The sequence below is a fragment of the Microcaecilia unicolor genome, chromosome 11, assembly GCF_901765095.1.
Source record: "Microcaecilia unicolor chromosome 11, aMicUni1.1, whole genome shotgun sequence".
Lineage (NCBI taxonomy): Eukaryota > Metazoa > Chordata > Amphibia > Gymnophiona > Siphonopidae > Microcaecilia > Microcaecilia unicolor.
In genome coordinates this window covers 76,300,219-76,325,818 of record NC_044041.1, presented here as the reverse complement: position 1 = coordinate 76,325,818, position 25,600 = coordinate 76,300,219, and the positions used below count along the sequence as shown (strand labels likewise).

The 25,600-nt window shown below is 43.4% G+C and overlaps 1 protein-coding gene across 3 annotated transcripts in view; it reads left to right on the top strand.

Moving 5' to 3' along the window:
* ARMC6 (armadillo repeat containing 6) overlaps positions 1-7,296 on the top strand; it is a 33,724-nt gene extending 26,428 nt beyond the window's left edge. For 2 of the 3 annotated variants that reach the window (XM_030220107.1, XM_030220106.1), the window contains exons 6-8: positions 2-133; positions 1,014-1,151; positions 6,022-7,296. In XM_030220107.1, coding sequence (XP_030075967.1) covers positions 2-133; positions 1,014-1,151; positions 6,022-6,234 — 483 coding nt within the window. In that variant the 3' untranslated portion in view covers positions 6,235-7,296. The remainder of the gene's footprint in view (position 1; positions 134-1,013; positions 1,152-6,021) is intronic. The other variant, XM_030220108.1, reaches the window with a different exon arrangement.
* Positions 7,297-25,600: the final 18,304 nt, after the last annotated feature.

The window sequence follows — 25,600 nt, the reverse complement described above, 5'->3', positions numbered from 1 at the left end:
GGACCTTGTAAAGCAAGTCCTGAACACTATCCGGGCAATTGCAGGGAACGACGACGTAAAAGACGCCATCGTGAACACGGGAGGAACTGATCTCATTGTGCTTGCCATGAACCGACATCTATCAAGCTCCCAGGTATAGTGTAATGGCATTTGGCGATAGAAAAGGTGTAGTCTTGAATGTTCCAGGTAACAAAAGAGATGGTCAGAAGTACACATGTAACAGTGACATCAGAAAAGCACAACAGAGCCTTTAAGACTGGAACAAACAGCAGTCCTTTATTTAATAGACCTGACACGGGCCCTATTTGACTGACTGTACATTTGTCCTTTATATTGTAATCTTGAGCAGGGTCTGTCCTTCTATGTTAAACTGTACAGCGCTGCGTAACCCTAGTAGCGCTTTAGAAATGTTAAGTAGTAGTAGTGTTTCGGCGTATCTATGCCTGCATCAGGGGTCTGACAAAGATAAATATAAATCAAGGTAAATGATAAATAGAAACCTGTATCAATTATACAGTTATAGGAACATAAATATAGATCTAGTGTCCATGAAAAAATTATATATGTACATAGAACTAAAAATAAAAGGAATACACAATTTAAAAAAAAAGTGTATGAGAACATAAGAGTAGCCATACTGGGTCAGACCAGTGGTCTATCCAGCCCAGTGTCCTGTTTCTAACAGTGGCCAAGCCAGGTCACAAGTACCTGGTAGAAACCCAAATTGTGGCAACATTCCATGCTACAAATCCCAGGACAAGCAGTTGTTTCCTCACGTCTGTCTCAATAGCAGACTATGGACTTTTCCTAAGGGAACTTTCCAAACCTTTTTTTTAAACCCAGATACGCTAACTGCTGTTACTACATCCTCCAGCAAAGAGTTCCAGCATAAGGTGATTAAAGATTATGGTAGCAACAGTTGTTGAAACCCACTTGTATAGTGGTAATATGGAGTGACGTTGCTTGTAAACACGGTGAATTGGAGAGTGAGCTGTGTTCGTTTATGTCCACAGATTTGTGAGCAGGGATGTGCAGCCTTGTGCATGCTAGCACTGAGAAAACCTGACAACTGTAAAGTGATTATGGAAGGTGGTGGAGCACTGGCAGCACTCCAGGCCATGAAGGTACACCCAAAACAGTTGAACGTCCAGGTACTAGACTGCGGTCTCTCTATTCAGCATGCTAAAAGAATCTGGAATTTTCTCATCCTAAAAGCACGTATTCTCATTCACAAACCCTTTTTCCTTAGCATCCCTCCAGACCATTCCAAATGTTTGGGGTATGTGCACTCCTGCCAGAAGATGGAGACTAAGAATTCTGGCTTCAAAATGATTCTGTAAGAGTCCTGTGTAGTCCACAGCCAGCGAATGTTTCTCAGCCTCCAGTAGATGGTAGACGTGCTATCCCTATGCAGTCCGGTTAGCTTGGGGTGGCGGGGGGTGCTTTTGACACATTTAGGAGAGCAGTTTATTTAAAAAAAATAACAATCGATCAACTGTGGAATTCCTTATAAGGCAGGGTCTTTGAAACCCGACTACTTGCCTTGGGGTGTTACACCTAGGTGGCTAGGTCCCTCCCCTACTCCACCCCCCTCATTTAGCCTGCTGGAAGTGAATTGGTCTCGGGCAGAGGAGGAAGTGAGTGGGTGCTTTGGCTTACCCTATCTTGGTGGGGAGAACCTTGTGCCTGGCCAGGAACCGTCCGTAGCAGACAAAGCATGAAAAATAAATCTATTTTCCTCTTTACAGTGCTGAAGTGGTTTTTGGCTTCAGTAACAAGGAAAACTGGTTCTGGCAGTCTACTAAAAGTTCCTCCACAGCTGGTTAGTAATTCAGTCATCATGTGGGGGGAAGGGGTTGGGGAGGAATGTTTGCTGCAGCACTCTTGTGAGTCAGGCCATGGGTCTCAATCATGGCAAGCAGTGAGAACCCTTGGCACTGTCGCTCCTGTGGCTGGTGTGGGGTGGAAGTGCCTGGAGGCAGTTGCTGAGTATGTTGTTGTTAGCGGGGAGATGAAGCTTTGGCAGCTGATTCCACGGCTGTGGACAGGGACCAGGGTACAACAGAGTGCCAGGATGAGGACGTGGGCCAGATCTGTAAGATTATTATTATTAGCATTTGTATAGCGCTACCAGACGCACGCAGCGCTGAACACCTGACACAGAAAGACAGTCCCTGCTCCCTAGAGCTTACAATCTAAAGATGATGGCAGACCCAATTTTGGGGGAACTGCTGTCATCTAAGACATGGCCAGCATGTCTGAGTCCCTGCTGTACCTGGAAGCCATGCCTATGGAACGAGGCAGCAGCAGAGAGGAAAAGTCATCCTCTTGTTGTGCAAGGCCACTTGTTTGAGGAAGGCTGGTGGTCAAGTGGCCCCGATACACAAGGACCCTGGAAGTGGCCGAAAAGTTCCAAAAAAGAGCAAAGGCTTGATTGGACAAAGATTTGGAGGATGAAGGCTTGATTCCCACTTCAGGCACAGGCAGCTCCTTGTGACTCTGGGCAAGTCACTTAACCCTCCATAGCCCCATGTAAGCCGCATTGAGCCTGCCATGAGTGGGAAAGCGCGGGGTACAAATGTAACAAAAAAAACAAATATGCTCTTCAATTTCTTTATGGCTTCTTTGGGTAAAATTGGGTTGAACATTCTACTGTTATTACCAGTTTCTGAAAATATGCCAGATATTTCACAAAGAGTGAATTGTTGTATGAAGAGGATTCGATGTTAAGCCTTAGATATCATGCTAAAACTTAATTCCAACAAAACTAAGATCTTATGGTTCAAAAATCCTGGTGTTGTTATGCCTAATTCTATAAATCTAGATGCGACTGTTATCTTGGCAGTTGAGGAAAAGTCCAGAGTTATGGGCATTATTTTGGATTCTTCTTTATCTTTGGTGCCACAAATCATTTGTAGAGAAAAACATTTTTCAGACTGAGTCTGTTAAGACAGATTTGTTCTTATTTTGAGCAAGGTGCCTTTGCTTTACAGGTACAAGTTACTAATATTACCTCGATTACTGCAATCTTCTCTATTTGGGATTAGCTTCAAGGCTTGAGAAAAAGTTACAACTGATTCAGAACACTTCGGCTAGATTAATATTTAAACTTACAAAGTTTAGTAGCACCTCTTCTCATATAGCCAATTTGTATTGGCTTCCTGTTCAGGAAAGAATTTTATGTAAATCTGCTTGTCTGATTCAGATTTTACATGGGGTTGTGTCAGAATTATTGATAAATTTGGTTGTCGCCCCTTTGACTCACTTTTCTGTAAAGTTATACCGTTCATTTGTGCTTAGGCCTTTTTGTTTTAAAGGTGTATGTTTTCATAGGGTTCATCTTTAGCAGTTTCTTTCTGGAATTCTTTTCCTTCTTTCATTAGGACTAAGATTAAATATTATGCATTGTAGAAAACTAAAACCTTTTTTGTTTGGTAGATTGAGATTTTCAAATTGAATGTTATTCATGTGGTTGTAATTTTGCTATTAATCTGTAAACTGCTTTGGTAGATTGTGATTTTTAAATCGAACATTAATTAATTTTTATTTATTTTCGTGTTTCTATCCCGCCTTAGTCCAAGGTGGGTGACAAAGCATATATAAAATCTTATAAACAAGCAATGAGACAAATCACAAAAACAGACTTCATCATCATAAAATTGTTACTGACAATCACTTAAGCATTTGAAAATATTTCATTCCTCCAAAAAGGCCTTTAAAAAATGATGTTAAGGACTATCTCATAATTTCAGGTGGCCTGGAAGGGGCCATCCCACAGGACTGGTCAAGCATAATGATAATTCATAGGAGGACGGTAGACACAGTTGCTTTGATCTCTCAAAACGCAAAGAACGATTAGGACGATACAGTTTCAAAACAGAAGTAGAGAGGTGTGGTAGCCGTGTTAGTCCACTTTTAAAGGTAATCAATAGAAATAAAATAAAACATGGAAAAGAAAATAAGATGATACCTTTTTTATTGGACATAATACATTTCTTGATTAGCTTTCGAAGGTTGCTCTTCTTCGTCAGATCGGAAATAAGCAAATGTTGGTAGACAGGAGGGTGACAATGTACTGCTTTGTTTGTCTCCCTCCTGTCTCCATGCATATCTCCCTGTCTCTCACCTATCCACCCCCATCTTGTTAGACTGCCACTGAAATGCTTTGATGTTTCACTTATATATACTGTCATCTACCAACATTTGCTTATTTCCGATCTGACGAAGAAGAACAGAAGTAAAATATGCAGGAACAGTTGCATAAACCTGCTGATGAATTAATGCAAGAGCTTTAAACTTAACACAGTACATAACAGGCAACCAATGCAGACATTTTAAAACAGGGGCGATATGTGTTGATTTCAATACTCTGGTAATTAACCGCACTGCTGCATTTTGGACAACCTGCAGAGGCTGGAATCTAGCAGATGACATCCATAAATACAAAAAATTACAATAATCAATTTTCACTAGAACCATGCTCTGCGCGATTGTCCTGAAATTCAAAGGCAGAATCATCCCCTTCAATTTACTCAGTACTAGAGAATGGCACTGGGACAAAGTTTGTCCCCGCCCCATCCCCTTGGGCTCCATCATCTGCAGAAGCCTCGAACACTTATGATCTTATATTTAAATCTTTGGATTAAAGTATAAAATGGAACAATATGCTGTGCAACTGTTAGTAAATCACAAATAGAAAACACTAATAACAACGAGCAATTATAATAACCCCCCACCACCACCACCCTCTACCCTTCCAGCCCCAACAATAGCTGACTTCTACTGCCCCAAGGAATCCTAATCCACCCTGTTAATATGTCCAGGGGTACAAAATACAACCCGCTCTGTATGCCGTACCGGGCAGAAATATGCCTGATGAAGCACTATTATGATTTTTGTAATCTCTGGATGTGTATTGTCATCAACAATCTCAGGATTCAGTCTAGCTCTCCTGTCTTCCACAATCCTTCCTGCAATAGAAGATGTCTTCTTAGAAGATGTGCTGGTAGCAGGAATGTACAGGATCCCACATGCAAATTTTGCTAGTTGTGGCCAGCATGTTTACTTTTTCCAAAAAATCAAAATATTGTCGTCTGCATCACTCAAACGTACATAACTGTCTAGTTCATTAACAGGCTTCAAAATAGAAACTTTGTCCCCGTGTCATTCTTTACTTAGTACCCGCAATTGGAAAATAACAGATAAAATGACATTATCAACTTGGTTTTGCATAGAAAGATTTTCATCTAGGGACACTCTTAAACTTCAAATAGAAGTCTTAATAGTCAATTTGACCTCATGATATTCTACCATTGTAAGCAAACGCAGATCCAAAGTTCAACCAACACACATGATCTCTGTATGGTTGTAGTTTTGCTTTTAATCTGTAATAAATAGAAATAAATCAAAACATAGAAAAGAAAAGAAAATGATACCTTTTTTATTGGACTAATTTAATATATTTTTTGATTACCTTTTGAAGGTAACCCCCTCTTCTTCAGATTGGAAGTAAGCAAATGTTGACAAATATCAGAATATATAAGTCAACCTGTTGTCAACATTTGCTTATTCATTATGCATATTCATTGTGGCTATCTGGAAAACCTAATTGGCTAGGTGTGTCCCGAGGACTAGGTTGACAAGCCCTGGTCTGGAGGGACCGAAAGAAAGAAAATGAACAGGTAAGGCCTAATTTCTCTTTCCCCTCGGCTTGTATCTAATCGTTATCCACTGAAGATGTTTCTTTTTGAAAAGTGGCATTCTGGTTTAAAACTATTCTCTGGATTGAGTCCTTTTTGTCGATAACACTTCACATATCCAACTCATCAAATATATCTGACAAGAGACCAGATGTTTTGCATGCTTAACCCTCTCAGCCTTTATAATAGATAAAATCGTGCAGGAAGGTCCCACTGAATGGTTCATGAAAATCATTTGCCCTTGTCTGAGTAGGAGCTGATCCTGTCGATATCAGTTGCACTGATGTTTGTTTATTTCCTCTCCTCCCTTCTCCCCCAACAGAAACAGGCATGCATGTTGATCCGTAACCTCGTCTCTCGAATGCGGGACTTCTCTCAGCCCATTTTGGAGATGGGAGCCGAGACCTTGATACTGGAAGCCCAGGCTGCACACAGAGACTGTGATGATGTGGCGAAAGCGGCCCTGAGAGATCTGGGCTGTAAAGTGGAGCTTCGGGAGCTCTGGACGGGACAGAAAGGGAGCCTGGCTCAGTGAGCTATTTATGATGGTCAGGGTTCAGGGCTAATGAATCTGAAAATACAGTGACACACTAGAAAAAGTTTAACACAAGGCTCAAATGAAACACAGCCAGCAAATGCTGGCCTGGGAGTGACAGGTCTTGTTATTGGTAAATTATTGTGAAATGCATGGATAAACAAATGCAGTTTGCTATTGTGCTTGCTACTGGACAAGTAGAGATGTCAGAGTTCCCCCAAAAAACAAAAACATCTATGTTTATATATATATACATATTCATATATATATATATATATGTCTGTCTATAGATACATTAATAGATAGAGATATAATGCATGTGTGTGTTGTAATATTGGTTTAAAAAATTAAATAAAAAGACGAGTTTGTAAAAAGAAAATCAGCCCAGGAATTAATCTGGAGGTCTCTTAGACAGTCCAATTAATTTTATTCCAAAATATTTTGCAATCACTGTGATGGACACAAAATCAGACAGAACTGACTTTTTTGGCCAAAGTCTCAGGTGCAGAATGAATGCACAGAATGCATACAAGGCTGTTTGCGTACTTAAGAGATGTGGGACTAGTGCCCTAGATCATACGCAGAAGCATTTGACGCATGTCATTTGTGCAGACTTTGGAGATGAGAATTAGAAATGTCAGATGGGATCTGACTCTTATGATGAGTTGGAGCTATGTGGAAATACACTAAGCATAGGGTCAGACTGGCAATAAAATCCTTCAAATCGGTCAGTTTGCACAATGTTTCTCCCAAGAATTTAGCTTCCTGCCTTTTGTAGAAAAAAAAAATACCTGTAAATTAAAAAAAAAAAAAAAAAGTTCATGTATTTTTTTCTGTGAAATCTTTTAGTTTCAGGAAACCAAATTACTGGACAGAAGAAAAAAAGGCTGTTTAAAACTGGAAGCAAAATGACTCGTAGGCATTTTTGCCCCATTTGTTTGCTTGTCCTCTGGAATGCCTTTGAGAGAAAGAGGAGCAGAGTTGTGGGCACAAGTGCCAAAGTTGACCTTGTTTCTACATAGGTACATAAGTGTTGCCATACTAGGAAAGACTGAAGATCCATCAAGCCCAGCATCCTGTTTCCAATAGTGGCCAATGCAGGTTCCTCAGCAACCCTCCAGACCGGTCAAGACGCTTGGGTTATGCACGCCTACCAGCAGAGGGAGACTGAGAACACTAACTTTGAACTGTGTACATATAACCTGTGCTTAGCCACATATATCCAGTATATCTCAGTCTCCAGCAGAGGGTAGACATGCAACCTGTGCAGCTTGTCCGGTCTGGTAGGATTTAGAATTTTTTTCCCAGGGAAGTCAGTTTAATTGTTTTCTTTTGATATTTCTTCCCTACTACATAAGATAAAGGAAATCCCTGTACCTGGTCCCTTGAGTGTGCTTGGGGCTGGTGGGTCCGGTGGGGCCCTCCGTCGTCCCCTCTGGGGTGTCACACCCGGGTGGCCGGGTCCCTCCCCCTAGCTCGCTCTCCCTTTTGAGCAGCATTGTGCCTCAGCTGCCGTGGTACAGCGGCAGCCTTGAGTACCTAGTAGTTTATAGCAGCGGGGCTCAAATAAAGTTTTATTTTAAAAAAAAAAAAGGAGCTACAGGAGCTGCTCTCCGGTTTTGTTCCGGAGCTATTCTGTCTGCCTGGAAGACCTGAGCGTGCAGTGAGTCTGGGAAGTGGGTTTTACTGTATTTTCACTTCTTGGGCTGTGTTTTTTTCCCCGTGGTTGGTGATATCGGGGAAACACCTCCGCTGCCACTTTTGTGCATGTTGCAGTTTAGACACGTTGGGGGGACTGCCGGTTTTGTGGAGAACCTAAGCCCCCTTCTTCCGGGCCTCCATTATTGGCGGCAGAGGTTCCCGCCGCCGGCTCAGGTGGGTCTGAGGCGCCTCCGGCGGGTGTTTCTCTGGCGGTGATTCAGTGCACGCGGGTGTTTCACCGGCGGTCCCGATTTTGGCGAGAACCGCCGTCATTTTGGATTCGTCCTGCGCGGGAGCGAACCCGCTGCTTTCTTCACAGGGACTTTCGGTTTCGGGTCAACCTGCGGGGGTAGAAGCCTCCGGAGGCATGGGATTTCCTCCGGAGTTTATTTGTGCCATGTTTCAAGCCTGGAAGGCGGGCCCGTCTCTCGAGGAGCCCCCTGGTCAGGGGATGGGGGGGGGGGGTGTTGCCTAAGAGACTGCGTGTGGAGTGGTCTGAGGACATGGAGATATTTTCTGGATTCTGGGGGCGATTTTAGTGCGCTGGAGGAGGAAGAGGTGTCTCAAGTCAGGATAAAGAGATTTCTTTACCAGGAGAGGACCCTTCGGTTGTTCGGATTTTTCACAGGGATGAGTTATCAGAGCTTATTGAGCAGGTATCCGTTACCTTAAAATTTGATCCTGCGGAAGTCCCGCTGGGGGATGGGAAGCAGGTGGATCCGTTGGTTAAAGGGATTCGGTGAGTCTCTCTTTTCCGATGAACGCAGACCTGAGAGACATGATAGCGCAGGAGTGGGCTTCCCCAGAGGCACCATGTAAGGTGGCTCGGGCCATGGCTAAGCTCTACCCTCTCCCCTAGGAGGATAGAGATTCTTTCAAGCCCCCTGCCGTAGATGCTGTGGTGACGGCAGTAACTAAGGCTACTGCTGTCCCGGTGGATGGTGGTATGCGTTACGAGATCCTCAGGATAGGAAGTTGGAATCCTTTCTGAAACGGAGTTTCGATTTGTCTGCTTTGCCATTGCAAGCTTCGGTTTGTGGAGGTCTGGTAGCTCGGGTGTGTTTTCGCTGGGCTGAGAGGCTACTGGATAGCCCGGAGTCTGATAGGGCTTCCTGGGTTCAGGATTTGGCAGTTAGAGATGGGGTCATCCTTTTTGGTGGATGCGCTATACGATTTGTTGCGGGCGTCTGCAAAGAACACGACCCTAGTAATTGCAGCTCGTCTGGCCCTGTGGTTGTGGGGCTGGGTTGCGAATGCGGCTTCTAAGTCCAAGCTTTGTTCGCTCCCATTTAAAGGTTCTATGCTTTTTGGGGAGGAGTTAGATAAATTGGTGCAAGGACTTGGTGAGGCTAAGGTTCCACGTCTTCCGAAGCTTCGTCCTAAGTCAAGCTCCAGGGGGGCTTTAGTGCGCGGACGTTTTCGAGAAGCAAGGCGTTATAGGCCTGGTAGGTCTTCTGGTGCGGCTAGGGGTCGTTTTTTCCAGAGGACTCAGCCCTTTCGGGGGGGGGGGGGGGGGGACATCGTGGAGGCCGGGATTCCTCTGCAGGAGCTTCTGGTACAGTCCGTGCTTCTCAATGATGGTGTGGGGGCCCGGCCTCTGGTTCACGTCGGAGCTCAGTTACGCTTGTTTTACCAGAGGTGGGCCCAGGTTACGTCAGATCAGTGGGTGCTGCAGGTAGTTCACTACGGGTACGTGCTCGAGTTCGAAGGTCCTCTTTCAGATTTCTTCCTTGTGTCTCCTTGTCAGTCGACACGCAAGGCACATGCTGTACAGGATACTCTGTTGCGTCTGATCGACTTAAGAGCAGTGGTGCCCGTCCCTCAAAGGGAAAGGGGAACAGGCTGTTATTCCATTTACTTCATGGTGCCCAAAAAGGAGGGCTCATTTCGTCCCATTTTAGACCTCAAGAGAGTCAATGGAGCCCTGAAAGTCTCCTCTTTTCGGATGGAAACTTTAGGATCAATCAGTAATTGTAACGGTACAGAAAGGAGAGTTTCTCACTTCATTGGACCTGACAGAGGCTTACTTGCACATTCCAATTCAGACAGCCCATCAACGTTTTCTTAGTTTTGCGATCTTAGGAAAGCATTTCCAATTTTGTGCGCTTCCCTTCGGTCTGGCGATGGCTCCTCGCACTTTTTCCAGGGTCATGGTGGTGGTGGCGGCAGCTCTGTGGAAGCAGGGCATTTTGGTTCATCCTTACCTCGACGATTGGTTGATCCGAGCCAAATCAAGGTCGGAAAGCGAGGAGGTAACCGCATGTGTGGTTTCCTTTTTATAGTCGCTGGGCTGGGTGGTGAATCTGGCCAAGAGTCATCTAGTGCCTTCTCAAACCCTGGAGTATCTGGGGGTGCGATTCGACATGGAGAAAGGCTGAGTATTTCTGACGGCTTCTCGCATTTCCAAGTTGCAGGGTCAGATTCGCCACCTCTGTGCGCAGAGGGCTCCCTCGGCCAGGGATTGTCTTCAGGTGCTGGGTCTGATGGCGGCAGCGATAGAGGTGGTTCCTTGGGCCAGGGCCCATATGCGTCTTTTGCATGGAGCTTTGTTGAGTCGATGGTCTCCTCAGTCTCAGCAGTTGGAGGAGAGACTTCTTCTGTCGCAGCCTATGCTGGTGGCTTCACACTCCGAATCTAGTGAAAGGCATGCCGCTGGACACTCCGGACTGGGTGGTGCTCACCACGGATGCGAGTCTGAGAGGCTGGGGAGGTCATTGTCTGGGTCAGGTGGCCCAGGGTTGTTGGACATTGGAGGAAGCTTGTTGGTCCATCAATTGTCTGGAGATGCGAGCAATTCGGTTGGCTCTTCAGTCCTTTCAGTTCCTTCTCGACGGCAGGGCGGTCAGAATTCTTTCAGACAACGCCACGGCCGTCGCGTATGTAAATCGGCAGGGGGCACGCGGAGTCAACCGCTGGCTGTAGAAGCGGCAGAGTTAGTGAATTGGGCGGAAAGGCATCTGCTAGCTCTCTTGGCAGTACACGTGGCAGGAGTAGACAACGTGAGTGCAGACTTTCTCAGCAGGCACACGTTGGATCCCGGAGAGTGGTCTCTTCATCCATCAGTCTTCGATCGCATAGTGTTGAAGTTGTCTGGTGTTGGATCTCATGGCGTCGGCCGACAATGCCCAGGTTCTGTGCTTTTACAGTCGGAGACGGGATCAGTGGGCAGAAGGCATCGACGCGTTGGTTCTTCCGTGGCCGGTTCAACAGTTGCTCTGTGTTCCCTCTGTGGCCATTGGTGGGGCATGTAGTGCAGCGCATCGAGCGACATTCGGGTCTAGTGATTCTGGTGGCTCCCAATTGGCTACGCTGTCCTTGGTACGGAGATATAGTACGCTTGACAGTCCAGGAGCCATTCCCGTTGGGGCCCGAGGTGAGATTAGTACAGGGACTGATCGAGATGGCCGACCTCTCTCCATTCTCGCTTATGGCTTGGCTCTTGAGCGGCACAAATTGAAGAAGAAAGGGTTTTCCCTAAGGGTCATTGACACTATGTTGCGTTCTCATAAGAGATCTACTTCTTTGGCTTATGTGTGTGTGTGGCGGATTTTTGGGAACTGGTGTCAAGAGTGGACTTATATTCCCTTGTGTGTTTCAATTCTGGAGGTTTTGGAGTTTTTTCAGGACGGGTTAGACAGAGGTCTTTCGCTGTCTTCCCTGAAAGTGCAGGTGGCAGCCTTGTCCTGCTTCAGGGGTAAAGTTCATGGGGTATCCTTGCCGGCCTCCCCGGACGTGGTACGTTTTTTAAAGGGCGTGAAGTTGATCCGTCCGCCTCATCATCCGGTGGTTCCTCCTTGGGACTTGAACCTAGTTTTGGAGGTGCTGGTAGGTCCTCCGTTTGAGCTTTTGGCTTCCAGTACCTGTAAGGATCTTACTCTGAAGACAGCTTTCCTGGTGGCCATCTCTTCGGCGCGTAGAATTTCGGAGCTTCAGGCTTTGTCTTGTAGGGAGCCTTTCTTGTCTTTTTCTAGAGAGAAGGTTACCTTGCAGACAGAGCCTTCCTTCGTGCCCAAGGTGGTGTCCTCTTTTCATGTGAATCAGGTGATTTTGTTGCCAGTGTTGGGTAATCGTTCGGGTGATCATTCTCAACGTCGCTTGGCCTACTTGGATGTGAAACGCATTTTGCAGTCTTATTTGAGCAGGACACAGGGTTTTCGGACCTCGGATAGGTTGTTTGTTTTGTTTGGTGGTCCTAAGAAAGGTGAGGTGGCCTCCAAGGCAACACTTGCTTGGTGGTTGAAGGAGGCTATTGCTTCAGCTTATTTGTTAAGGAGGCGTCCGGTGCCATCAGTGCTTAAGGCACATTCTATCCGGGGGGGGGGGGGGGGTAGCTGCTTCCTGGGCGGAGAGTAGTTTTATTCCTCCACAGGACATTTGTAAGGCAGCGGCTTGGTCTTCAATTCATTCTTTTGTGAGGCATTATAGAATTGACGTTCAAGCTAAGGAGGATGCTGGTTTTGGTGCTGCTGTGTTGTCTTCTGGGTTTCGCAGGTCCCGCCCTTAATCTTCTACTACTTTGGTACTTCCCAAGTGTCTTGACCGGTCTGGAGGGTTGCTGAGGAAGCTGAAATTAGGCTTTACCTGCTAATTTTCTTTCCTTTAGACCCTCCAGACTGGGCAGGAGCCCGCCCGTCTTGTCAGGTATCGTTTGTTTTGTTTTTTTAGCCTGTGGTCTGCTATGGCTACTTCTTTACTGTTTCCTTGAATTTGGAATGTTGCAGAAAGGCGCTCCTTGCGTTCAGTCTGCTTTCGCACACTTTGGTTTGTCACTTGGGTTTTCAGGTGCAGGGATTTGGGGGTTGAATTTTGTTCTCTGCTTTGCTAGGCGTATACTGAGTGGAGGAGTGGCCTATTGGTTAGGGTGGTGGACTTTGGTCCTGGGGAACTGAGGAACTAAGTTCGATTCCCACTTCAGGCACAGGCAGCTCCTTGTGACTCTGGGCAAGTCACTTAACCGTCCATTGCCCCATGTAAGCTGCATTGAGCCTGCCATGAGTGGGAAAGTGCGGGGTACAAATGTAACAAAAAATAAAAAAAATACTGGATGTATGTGGCTAAGCACAGGTTATATGTACACAGTGTTAGTGTTCTCCCTCTGCTGGTAGGCGTGCATAACCCAAGCGTCTTGACCGGTCTGGAGGGTCTAGAGGAAAGAAAATTAGCAGGTAAAGCCTAATTTCACCTTACAAGTACCTGGCAACAGCTCAAAACAGTATAATACACTTTATCCTGCTTATTCTAGAAATATGCAGTGGATTTTCCCCCTCCATCTTAGTAATGGCCTATGGACGTTCCTTTTAGGAAGCTATCCAAACCTTTTTTTAAACCAAGTCATAGAACCTACAAACATGTCATCTCCATGGCTATCGGAATGCGGAGTGCCACAGGGATCTCCGCTTTCTCCAATATTTTTTAACTTAATGATAATTCCTCTGGCCAGATCTCTAGCCAAATATGGCCTTAATCCCTTCATTTACGCAGATGATGTCACCATATTCATCCCTTTTAAATCTGATCTCTCTGAAATCTCCGATAAAATAAACACAGGTATGACCACTTTAACCTCTTGGGCTGATGCTTTCAAGATGAAATTAAATAAAGAGAAAACACAGTGTTTAGTTCTATCTTCTCATCACTCTCCACTCCTCCCAACTACTCTTAGCACCCCAGAGGTTAAACTTCCCATATCAGACAGCTTGAAAATCCTCGGAGTAACGATTGATAGTCATTTATCATTTGAAAACCATGCTAAAGTCATCAACAAAAAGATGTTTAACATAATGTGGATTTTGAAACGAGTGAAATCATATCTTCCCTTGGACACCTTCCAGAACCTAGTACAGTCCACTGTACTCACGCACGCAGATTACTGCAACAGCGGTTTTTTTAGGTTGTAAGTCCCTAATATTGAAAAAGCTCCAGACTTCCCAAAACACGGCAACCAGACTTATTTTTGGCAAGTCAAGATTCAATAGCACAACACCTCTTTGAGAGAAGCTTCACTGGCTCCCATCAGAGAAAGAATTAACTTTAAATCCACACAATGATTTACAAGATATTACACAGAGAAGCCCCCACCTACATTAATCACCTTATCGACCTCCCAACCAGGAATAGTTTGGCATCCTCCCGTACTTACCTTAACCTACACCTCCCCAACTGCAAAGGTATTAAGTACAAATCCTTCTATGCATCCAATTTTTCCTTTTCAGGTAGCCAGTTTTGGAATGCTTTACCAAGACCCATCCGTACCATCGACAGCCTTCTGCCCTTCAGAAAAGCACTGAAGACCCATCTCTTCAAGATAGCCTACCCTAACGATTCAACCTAACCAAAGCCTGCCCACATGATTCTTATTGACGATTGTTATACATTGACCATGTTTCCCATTATCCTTATTGCTACCCCATATCCATTCCTCTCCATCCTTCTACGCCTACCTCCTAACGCTCATTTCCTTCTGCACCCAATTCCTCCTATGTTCAATTTACTTATCCGTTAACCCCATTAGTATTGCGTTTACTACATATTGCTTACTCTTTTTACGACTTTGTAATTCTTTATACTGTTACTATGTAAGCCGCATTCAGCCTGCCATGTGTGGGAAAGCGCGGGGTACAAATGTAATAAATAATAATAATAATAAACCCCGCTAAGCTAACTGCTTTTATCACATTCTCTGGTAACGAATTCCAGAGCTTAATTACACATTGAGTGAAGAAATTCTCCGATTTGTTTATATTTACTACTTCGTACCTTTGTTGCATGCCTCCTAGTCCTAGTGTTTTTGGAAAGAGTAAACAAGCAATTCACATCTACCCGTTCTACTGCATACGTTATTTTATAGACCTTTATCATATCTCCCCTCATCCGTCTTTTTTCCAAGCTGAAGAGCCCTAACCGCTTTAGCCTTTCCTCATAGGGAAATCGTCCCATCCCCATTATCACTATCATCGCCTTTCTCTGTACCTTTTGTAATTCCACTATATCTTTTTTGAGATGAGGTGAACAGAATTACACCCAGTATTTGAGGTGTAGTTGCACCATGGAGCGATACAAAGGCATTATTACATCCTCATTTTTGTTTTCCATTCCTTTCCTAATACCTAACATTTTATTTGCTTTCTTATCCTCCGCCGCACACTGAGCAGAGGGTTTCAACATATCATCAATTATGATGCCTAGATCCCTTTCCTGGTTGGTAACTCATAATGTGGACACTTGCATCACGTAACTATAGTTCGGGTTCCTCTTTCCCACTTGCATCACTTTGCACTTGCTCGCATTAAACATCATCTGCCATTTAGATGCCCAGTCTCGTAAGGTCCTCTTGTAATTTTTCACAATCCTCTTGTGATTTAACAACTTTGAATAGCTTTGTGTCATTGGCAAATTTAGTTACCTCACTAGGGGTATAACCAGCAGGAGGTGTTGATGCCCCTCTACAAGTCGTTGGTGAGTCCCGACTTGGAGTACTGTGTTGAGTTTTGGAGGCTGTATCTTGCTAAAGATGTAAAGAGACTGGAAGTGGTGCAAAGAAAAGCTACAAAAATGGTATGGGATTTGCGTTGCAAACCGTACGAGGAGAGACTTGCCAACCTGAAAATATATACCTTTGAGGAAAGGAGAAACAGGGGTGACGTGATACAGACGTTCAAATCCGCAAACTAACCTTTTTCGGAGATGGGAAGGGAACTAGAGGACATGAATTGAGGTTGAAGGGGGGTAGACTCAGGAGTAATGTCAGGAAGTATTTTTTCACAGAGAGGGTGGTGGATATGTGGAATTCCCTCCTGCGGGAGGTGGTGGGAGATGAAAACGGTAATGGAATTAAAACGTGTGTGGGATAAACACAAAGGAATCCTGATTAGAAGGAATGGATCCGTGGAATCTTAGAGGAAATTAGGTGGTGACGCTGGTAATTGGGAAGCGAAACCGGTGCTGGGCAGACTTCTATGGTCTGATCGTGACTGGATAGGGATGGGCTGGAGTGTAAATTTTAAGGGGTTTCAACGTTAGCTTCAGAGCTTAGTACAAGAACAGTGCTGGGCAGACTTCTATGGTCTGTGCCCTGAGAATGGCAAGGAAAAATCAGACTCTGGTATAAAGTATCACATACCATGTAAAATGAGTTTATCTTGTTGGGCAGACTGGATGGACCATACAGGTCTTTATCTGCCGTCATTTACTATGTTACTACGAGGCATATGTTCAAAGCACTTAGCCTTACATATTTGCTGCTTTTTGTGTATACTTTGATTTGTACCTGTGCTCTTCAGGGCACAGACCGTATAAGTCTGCCCAGCACTATCCCCGCCTCCCAACCACCAGCCCCTCCTCCCAACCACCGGCTCTGGCACAGACCGTATAAGTCTGCCCAGCACTAGCCTCACCTCCCAACCACCAGCCCCGCCTTCGGCACAGGATTCCTTTATGCTTATCCCACGCATGTTTGAATTCCGTTACCGTTTTCATTTCCACCACCTCTTGCGGGAGGGCATTCCAAGCATCCACTACTCTCTCCGTGGAAAAAATACTTCCTGACATTTTTCTTGAGTCTGCCCCCCTTCAATCTCATTTCATGTCCTCTCGTTCTACCACCTTCCCATCTCCGGAAAAGGTTCGTTTGCCGATTAATACCTTTCAAATATTTGAACGTCTGTATCATATCACCCCTGTTTCTCCTTTCCTCCAGAGTATACATGTTTAGTTCAGCAAGTCTCTCCTCATACGTCTTGTAACGCAAATCCCATACCATTCTCATAGCTTTTCTTTGCACCGCTTCAATTCTTTTTACATCCTTAACAAGATACGGCCTCCAAAACTGAACACAATACTCCAGGTGGGGCCTCACCAACGACTTATACAGGGGCATCAACACCCCCTTTCTTCTGCTGGTCACACCTCTCTCTATACAGCCTAACAACCTTCTAGCTACGGCCACCGCCTTGTCACACTGTTTCGTCGCCTTCAAATCCTCAGATACTATCACCCCAAGATTCCTCTCTCCGCCCGTACCTATCAGACTCTCCCCGCCTAACACATATGTCTCCCGTGGATTTCTGTTCCCTAAGTGCATCACTTTGCATTTCTTCGCATTGAATTTTAATTGCCAAACCTTAGACCATTCTTCTAGCTTCCTCATCTGTAGATCACTTATAAATATGGTAAAAAGCGATTCCAGCACAGACCCCTGGGAAACCCCACTATCTACCCTTCTCCATTGAGAATACTGACCATTTAACCCTACTCTCTGTTTTCTATCTTTTAAACAGTTTTTAATCCACAATAGAACACTACCTCCTATCCCATGACTCTCCAATATCCTCTGAAGTCTTTCATGAGGTACTTTGTCAAATGCTTTTTGAAAATCCAGATATACAATATCAACTGGCTCACCTTTGTCCACATGTTTCTTCACCCCTTCAAAGAAATGTAGATTGGTGAGGCAAGATTTCCCTTCACTAAATCCATGTTGGCTTTTAGGCATATTTTCAAAGCACTTAGCCTTCCAAAGTTCCATAGAAACCTATGGAACTTTGGAAGGCTAAGTGCTTTGAAAATATATTTGTCTCATTAATCCATAATTTTAAATATGCTCTGTAATGCATACCGCTCACTATTTCAAGTCTATCACCAGCCGAACACAGCTACCAGCAGTAGTTCCGGGTCGAGCGCATGCCATTTCCTGCGGAGAAAAACCCTGGATATGGTTTGCATGATGGCAACCCAGTGGTAATCGGGCAGTGTGCGCAGGAGCCCTTACCACCACCTCAGTGGGTGGCGGTAATGGCTCCCTGCCACATGGTAAGAGTTTTCTTACCCCATGGCCATTTTGTTTTTGGAGCTTTTTATCCGCTGCAGTAAAAAGGGCCCCCACCACTACCACAGCCCTTTTTCCTGCAGCTTGACTTCTCGGTCATCTAGCAGTCCAACTGATTTTTTTTGCCAGCGTCTTACTTTTAATATACTTTAAAAGGTTTTTATTATGTGTTTTTGCCTCCAGTGCAATCTTTTGTTTCAAAGTCTCTCTTTTTTTTTTTTTTGTTACATTTGTACCCCGCGCTTTCCCACTCATGGCAGGCTCAATGCGGCAGGCAATGGAGGGTTAAGTGACTTGCCCAGAGTCACAAGGAGCTGCCTTTCTTATCAGTGTTTTGCATTTGGCTTGCCATTCCTTATGCTGTTTCTTATTATTTTCAGTCAGATCCTTCTTCAATTTTCTGAAGGATTTTCTTTTAGCTCTAATGGCTTCATTCACCTCACTTTTTAACTATGCCAGCTGTCACTTGGCCTTCCTTTCTCCTTTTTTAATACATGGAATATAAGTGGCCTGAGCTTCCAGGATGGTATTTTTGAACAGAATCCATGCCTGATGTAAATTTTTGACTTTCACAGCTGCTCCTCTAATTTTTTTTTCAGTTCTCATTTTATCTTAGTCTGCTTTTTGAAAGTTAAATGCTAACATATTGGATTTCCTGTGTGTACTTACTCCAGAGCCAATATCAAATCTGATCATATTATGATCACTGTTATCAAGCAGCTCCATCACCATTACCTCCTGCACCAGATCATGCAATGCACTAAGGACTAAGTCTAGAATTTTTCCTCCTCTTGTTGGCTCCTGTACCAGCTGCTCCATAAAGCAGTCCTTGATTTGGTCAAGGAATTTTACCTCCCTAGCATGCCCTGATGTTACATTTACCCAGTCAATATTGGGGTAATTGAAATTACCCGTTATTATTGTGTCCCCCAGTTTGTTAGCCTCCCTTATTTCTGATAACATTTCTACATCTGTCTGTTCATCCTGGCCAGGTGGACGGTAGTACACTTCTGTCACTATCCTTTTCCCCTTTACACATGGGATTTCAATCCATAGGGATTTCAAGGTGTGTTATGTGTCTTACATAATTTTCAATCTATTTGATTCAAGGCCCTCTGCAACATAAAATGCTACCCCTCCCCCAATTTGTTCCACCATCTAAATGTGCTGTACTCTCCGTCTTGACTAGGAACACCTCTGTGACTGTTTGGCTTTGTGCATAGCTGGTCATTTTCCAGTATTGTCCTCCCAATGCATTCAGTTCTCTCTGCCTCTTGCTGCTGTGCAGTCATGGCCTCAAAGCCTGAACCCTTTCATTTACGCCAACCATGTGTCAGTCTTTATCCCCTCAAGAACGATCTATTCAAAATTACATCCAGAATCATGAACAGCCTAAATATCATGGAATCCTGGGCATCAGCCTTCAAGCTGAAATTGAATAGAGAAAAAACACAATGCCTGATTCTCACATAACCTCACAATACCAAATGCTTTGAAACCATCAAAATCAAGGGATCTTTCCTCCCAATAGCAAGCAAACTGAAAATCCTAGGAATCACCATAGATTGCAATCTGTCCCTTATCAGCAAAGCAGCAGAGACTACAAAGAAAATGTTCCACACAATGTGGAAACAAATTTATAAAACATTACTTCCCAAGAGATATAATCTGTATCCTTGTGAAAACCATAGTCCTTACCTATGCCAATTACTGCAATGGAATCTACACAGGATGTAAGGAACAAATCTTAAAGAAACTATAGACGGTGCAAATACAGCAGCAAGACTCATTCAGAAAAAAAATGATTCCAAAGTGCTATATCTTTACTCCGAAAATTACACTGGCTTCCTATCAAAGCACATATATCTTTCTTTGGCCTCTTGCCAGGCTACATGACCAGCCGAATAGACTTACCAATTCCCAGCACAACCAAAAACTCAAGATCCTACCTTACTCTCTACTTCCCTAGATTCCAAGGTGTAAAATAGAAATCTACATACACATCCAGCTTCTCATATGTCTGCACCAAACTTTGTAACACACTACTGAGAGACCTTAAATTCATGAACAATTACCTAACATTCTGAAAACATCTGAAAGCCCACCTATTTTGAAAACATTTTCCCAATGACCCCACGTAGCCAAACGAATCACTGGTAAACTGGATACATGTCCCAGTCATCTACTCAAGTCTGCCCCAGACCGCTTCATAGCAGACCTTACATCCCATCTAAACTTCATGTTACAACAAGGTCTCTTCCCTGAGGAACATGGCAACATCCTACTCACCCCAATACCAAAAGATGCCAAGAAAAGCACAGACGATATCACCAATTACCGCCCAGTTGCGTCTATCCCATTAGTAGTAAAAATGATGGAGAGCTTCGTGACTAAACAGCTTATGGAATACCTGGACAAGTTCTCAATACTACATAATTCACAATCAGGATTCCGATTCCACCATAGCACTGAAACTGTCCTAGTCACCCTCCTGGCCAAATTCAAGCAAGAGATTGCCACTGGCAAAAGCATACTTCTCCTCCAGTTCGACATGTCGAGCGCATTCGACATGGTAAACCACAACATACTACTAAGAATACTAGGCCACTTCAGGATTGAAGGAAACGTACTTAAGTGGATCAAAGGCTTTCTAACCACCAGAACTTAACAAGTAAAATCATTTCAAACGTATCACCACCGTGGAAAGCAGTCTGCAAAGTACCTCAAGGATCACCATTATCACCAATACACTTCAACATGATGATGACTCCACTGGCACAGTCCTTATCCAACCAAGGCCTTAACCCATTCATTTACGCAGATGATGTTACAATATACATCCCCTTCAGACATGATCTGACAGACATAACCAACAAAATCAACGATAGTCTGAGCATCATGGAGTCCTGGGCAAACTCATTCCAACTGAAACTGAACACTGAAAAAACACATTGCCTCATCCTCTCCTCTCCATATAACAAATACAAGCCCACAACCATAAATACTCCAGGACATACGCTCCCTACCTCAGACAGTTTGAAAATACTCGGTGTCACACTCGATCGCAACCTTACCCTCGACAGTCAAGTAAACTCTGTAACAAAGAAAATGTTCTATTCAATGTGGAAGCTCAAACGATTAAAACCTTACTTCCCAAGAGCAACTTTTCGATACCTAATACAATCAATGGTCCTAAGCCATGCAGATTATTGCAACGGAATCTACACGGGCTGCAAAGAACAACTCATTAAAAAACTCCAGACCTCCCAAAATACAGCAGCCAGGCTGATATTCAGCAAAACATGTTTCGAAAGTGCCAAACCCCTCCGAGAAAAGTTGCATTGGCTCCTCATCTTCAAAATCTGCACCTTAGACCACAAAATCATATACAGCGTTTTCCCAGAATACATGACAGACCTCATAGACTTACCAATAAGAAACAAAGTCAGATCATCAAGATCCTACCTAAACCTACACTACCCAAATTGCAAAGGACTGAAATACAAAACAACTTATGCAGCTGGCTTCTCTTATATAAGCGCACAACTATGGAATGGGCTCCCAAAAGCTGTGAAAACAATCCATGACAACTTGAACTTCAGGAAATCACTAAAAACCAACCTCTTCAAAAAGGCCTACCCCAAAGACTCCACGTAACCCTCTTCACCTACCAACATAGCATGCCTATGATCGCACAGGACAACATGCAATCTTCATTTCGAACCTACTACTACTACTACTATTTAGTATTTCTATAGCGCTACAAGGTGTACGCAGCGCTGCACAAACATAGAAGAAAGACAGTCCCTGCTCAAAGAGCTTACAATCTAATAGACAAAAAAAAAATAAAGTAATCAAATCAATTAATGTGTACAGGAAGGAGGAGAGGAGGGTAGGTGGAGGCGAGTGGTTACAAGTGGTTACGAGTCAAAAGCAATGTCAAAGAGGTGGGCTTTCAGTCTAGATTTAAAGGTGGCCAAGGATGGGGCAAGACGTAGGGGCTCAGGAAGTTTATTCCAGGCGTAGGGTGCAGCGAGACAGAAGGCGTGAAGTCTGGAGTTGGCAGTAGTGGAGAAGGGAACAGATAAGAAGGATTTATCCATGGAGCGGAGTGCACGGGAAGGGGTGTAGGGAAGGATGAGTGTGGAGAGATACTGGGGAGCAGCAGAGTGAGTACATTTATAGGTTAGTAGAAGAAGTTTGAACAGGATACGAAAACGGATAGGGAGCCAGTGAAGCGACTTGAGGAGAGGGGTAGTATGAGTAAACCTCCACTTATACCTCATACGATCACTATACAACTTTGTATTTGTTATCCACCAACTGGGCAAACGCCTTTGACGGTACTATGTAAGCCACATTGAGCCTGCAAATAGGTGGGAAAATGTGGAGTACAAATGCAATAAATAAATGCTCCACAATCTGAACAATTGACAGAACTGAATTGGGTTTGCATCACCCCAAATGGCTCTATAACACGCCTGTTTGCTCAAAGAACTCTGTAACTAAGGTAACTGTAATTCACTTTGAACCTATATAACCTGTAATCTATTTACTTTTAGATAACTATAAGCCACATTGAACTTACCAATAGGTTGGAAAATGTGGGGTACAAATGTAGAAAATAAACAAATAAATGTATGTGCCCTTCCCCACTGATATGTAAACCAGACTGAAATGAGCTGCAACTCCCCTCTGTTCCATTTTGAATTCTGTCCTTTTTAGAGTCCTGCTACACAGTGGATGTCTCCCCTTTTAACTCCAGAAATGAAAAAATGTGCCTTTTGAATCTCTGAATTGGAACCTAACCCAACACCTTAAATATTTCCTTTGGTAATGCACAAGATGAACAGCTGGTCCAGCAGGCTAGCTATGGTACAGCTCTTGCCTGGTAGCCCTGTAACATTTTATTTCATTGCAGTATATGGCCTGTGTATTGGGAGATCCTGTTTGCTTCTATGGCAGTAGCAGCCAGAGGACAGGATGCCTTTCATTGCTACATCTTTGAATGTGTTTGTTTTGTGGAAACAATGTATTATGTATGTACGGTACCACTAAAAACCTTTCTTTGGTGGTAAACCGAAGGAACTGGTGATTTATTTGGGATATGTAAATACAATAACATTTCCTTAAGATTCACTGTGATTGACAATAAAAGGCGATGAGCTCTGCTTTACGGCTTATATGTGTGAAACAGCTGCATTTTTTTTTTTTTACATGTTTTACCATAATCGTGTTAAACCTCTGTCCCTGTTCTAAGTAAGGGTTTTCTACAGGATTCTATAAAGGTCACCCAAATTTAGGCGCTAATCCCAGATCGGCACCCAAAATAATTTGTTAATGGGCTCCAGTGTTTTTTAATTATTGGAGCTAACAAGCACTTAATTGGAACTAATTATGAATTGGGCACTGATCAGTGGGCGCCTAAATTGGATCGTGCACAACTGAAAAGGGGGCATGTCCATGGGAGGGGCATGGATAAATCAGGGGAGTTCACAAAAGATGTTTGCAGTGTTACATAATAGCGGGAATCCACACCCAATTTGCATGCCAGGATTTACACCAGGTTTCAGCTGGTATAAGTCCTCGTGTCCAAAGTTATGCGCCAAATTCAGTGTTGAACCTTATTCTATAAAGAGTGTTCATCCTGGAGCGCCCTTTATAGAATAACGTTGACCTCCAAATTTTATCTGTACCATTTAAAGAACCTGCCCCTTCGTGTGTTTCTTTGAGATGGATTTTATGGGATGCAGAGATTACAGGGCCTAGCTTCTGAAACTTGTGCTTATAATTTTAATGTGTACCTACAATACATTATGGGCAAGACATTATTATTTTTGTACAAATAATAAATACCCTTAACAGTGTGCACACACACTTAACATGCATGGGGTCTTCATGCTATTTCCACCTGAGGTAGGAAGGATATGCAAGAGAAACAGATTTATTCATTTATTACATTTATAACCCATTTACTAGGTGGGGAACAATAAAACACATAAAAATAAAATGCATATAAGTAAATAGACAAAATGATAACACATTACAATCTGTACACCAAATATAAATGTAAATAATAAGGTACATTTTCACCCCTTTTTAAAATTCTGATATGGGTAACAAAATGCAGTCCCCAGCAATTTATTCCATAAATGCCTGAATAAACAAATGTATTTTCACCCTTTTCTTAAATTCTGAAATAGGTGATAGCATCCAAATATTACCAGGAAGTTTTATTCCATAGGATAATTCACTGTCATGGGTTTTAACATATCAAATTCTTGCTAAGGGTGGTTGCACCAAAAGCCAAGTTCCTGTGGATCTCAGGGAGCAAGTTGATTCATAGAGCCTCAAGGGTTTCTTAAAATATTCAAGAGTAATACTGGTCAAAGTCTTTAAAAATATGCAACAGCACTTTGTAATGTGCTCTAAACCACACAGGTAACCAGTGTAAAGCCTTTAAAGAAGGTTTAACATAATCACTATGTTGTAAACCCACAATCAAGTGCACAGCAGCATCTTGTACAACCTGTAAAGCTTTACAACAAGATTGAGATAACAAAATCAAACTTTGAACCACTATCCTAAAATCAGATCAAGGAATCATAGATTTAATGTTACTTAAAACATATAGCTGATAAAAACAAGTTTGCGCTACCCTTGCTACCTGTGCTTTAAAATTCAACTGTGCATCCAGTATCACTCCAAGACTCATGACCTGGTGCTTAATTAGAATGAAACAGGCACTGGACTCACCTGATTACAAACCTCCTCCTGACTAATAGGCATAGTTTCTGTTTTTGCCAAATTCAAGGCTAATCTATTATCCTGCATCCACAATTGAATAGCTTCTCTAAAATGCTGTAATTTAAGATGACCAATTACAAAATCATCATCAACAGAAAAAAAAAAAACCTCCACATCGTCGATATAAATCCTAAATTCTACATTTACACTTCTTAAATCATCATATAATGCCTTCAGATAGAAATTAAACAATATAGGTAATAGGTCAGGGCAGACTCGTGTGGCAGCAGATGAACCCCAGATAATATATCAACCCATTTCACTACCATCTTACAATTCTCCAGATATGAACAAAACTACTTGTATACTTTCCCCTCAAACCCATATTCCACAAACGCAAGAAAATGTCATGTTAGGTGGTATCAAGCTTAGATGATACATCAAATGAATCAAAACATTTGCCTTTTTTGAGGATTTTGTCATTGTTGTTTCATACTTGTTTTTGTGTATGCTAATGTTGATTGAAACCCCATAAAAGCATTGAATAGGGTGGATGTGATGCAAAATAATGCACAAATGCTACACTGTGCATGCTCTGTCCTCATTTCCTCTTTGCTCCTCCTTGTTTGAACATTATATGAATGGAAGCCTGTTTGCACATAAAAATTCTAATATTTGGCAAATGAATTGTCATCATAGCTAGAAAAGTATATAACACACCTTATCTTATTAGACTATTCCTCAGCGACCCTCCAGACTGGTCAAGAGGCTTGGGTTATGCACTCCTACCAGCAGAGGGAGACTGAGAACACTAAAACTGTAACAATGTATAAGCCACCTGTCAACCCCCAAGCAGCCAGTAAATCTCAGTCTCCAGCGGTAGACGTGCAGCCTGAGCAGTCAGTCTGGTCTGGTAGGCCTGGGATTTGTTTTAGGCCTTTTGTTGGTTAGCACCCTGTACTTAGAATCTGTGTGCTTCGGGGAAGTGGGTCTGGTGGGGCTCCGTTTTTCCCCTGGGGTGTCACACCCAGTAATCGGGTCCCTCCCCCTGCTGTGCTCTCCTGAGCAGCCAGCCTTGTGTGATTGCAAGAACCT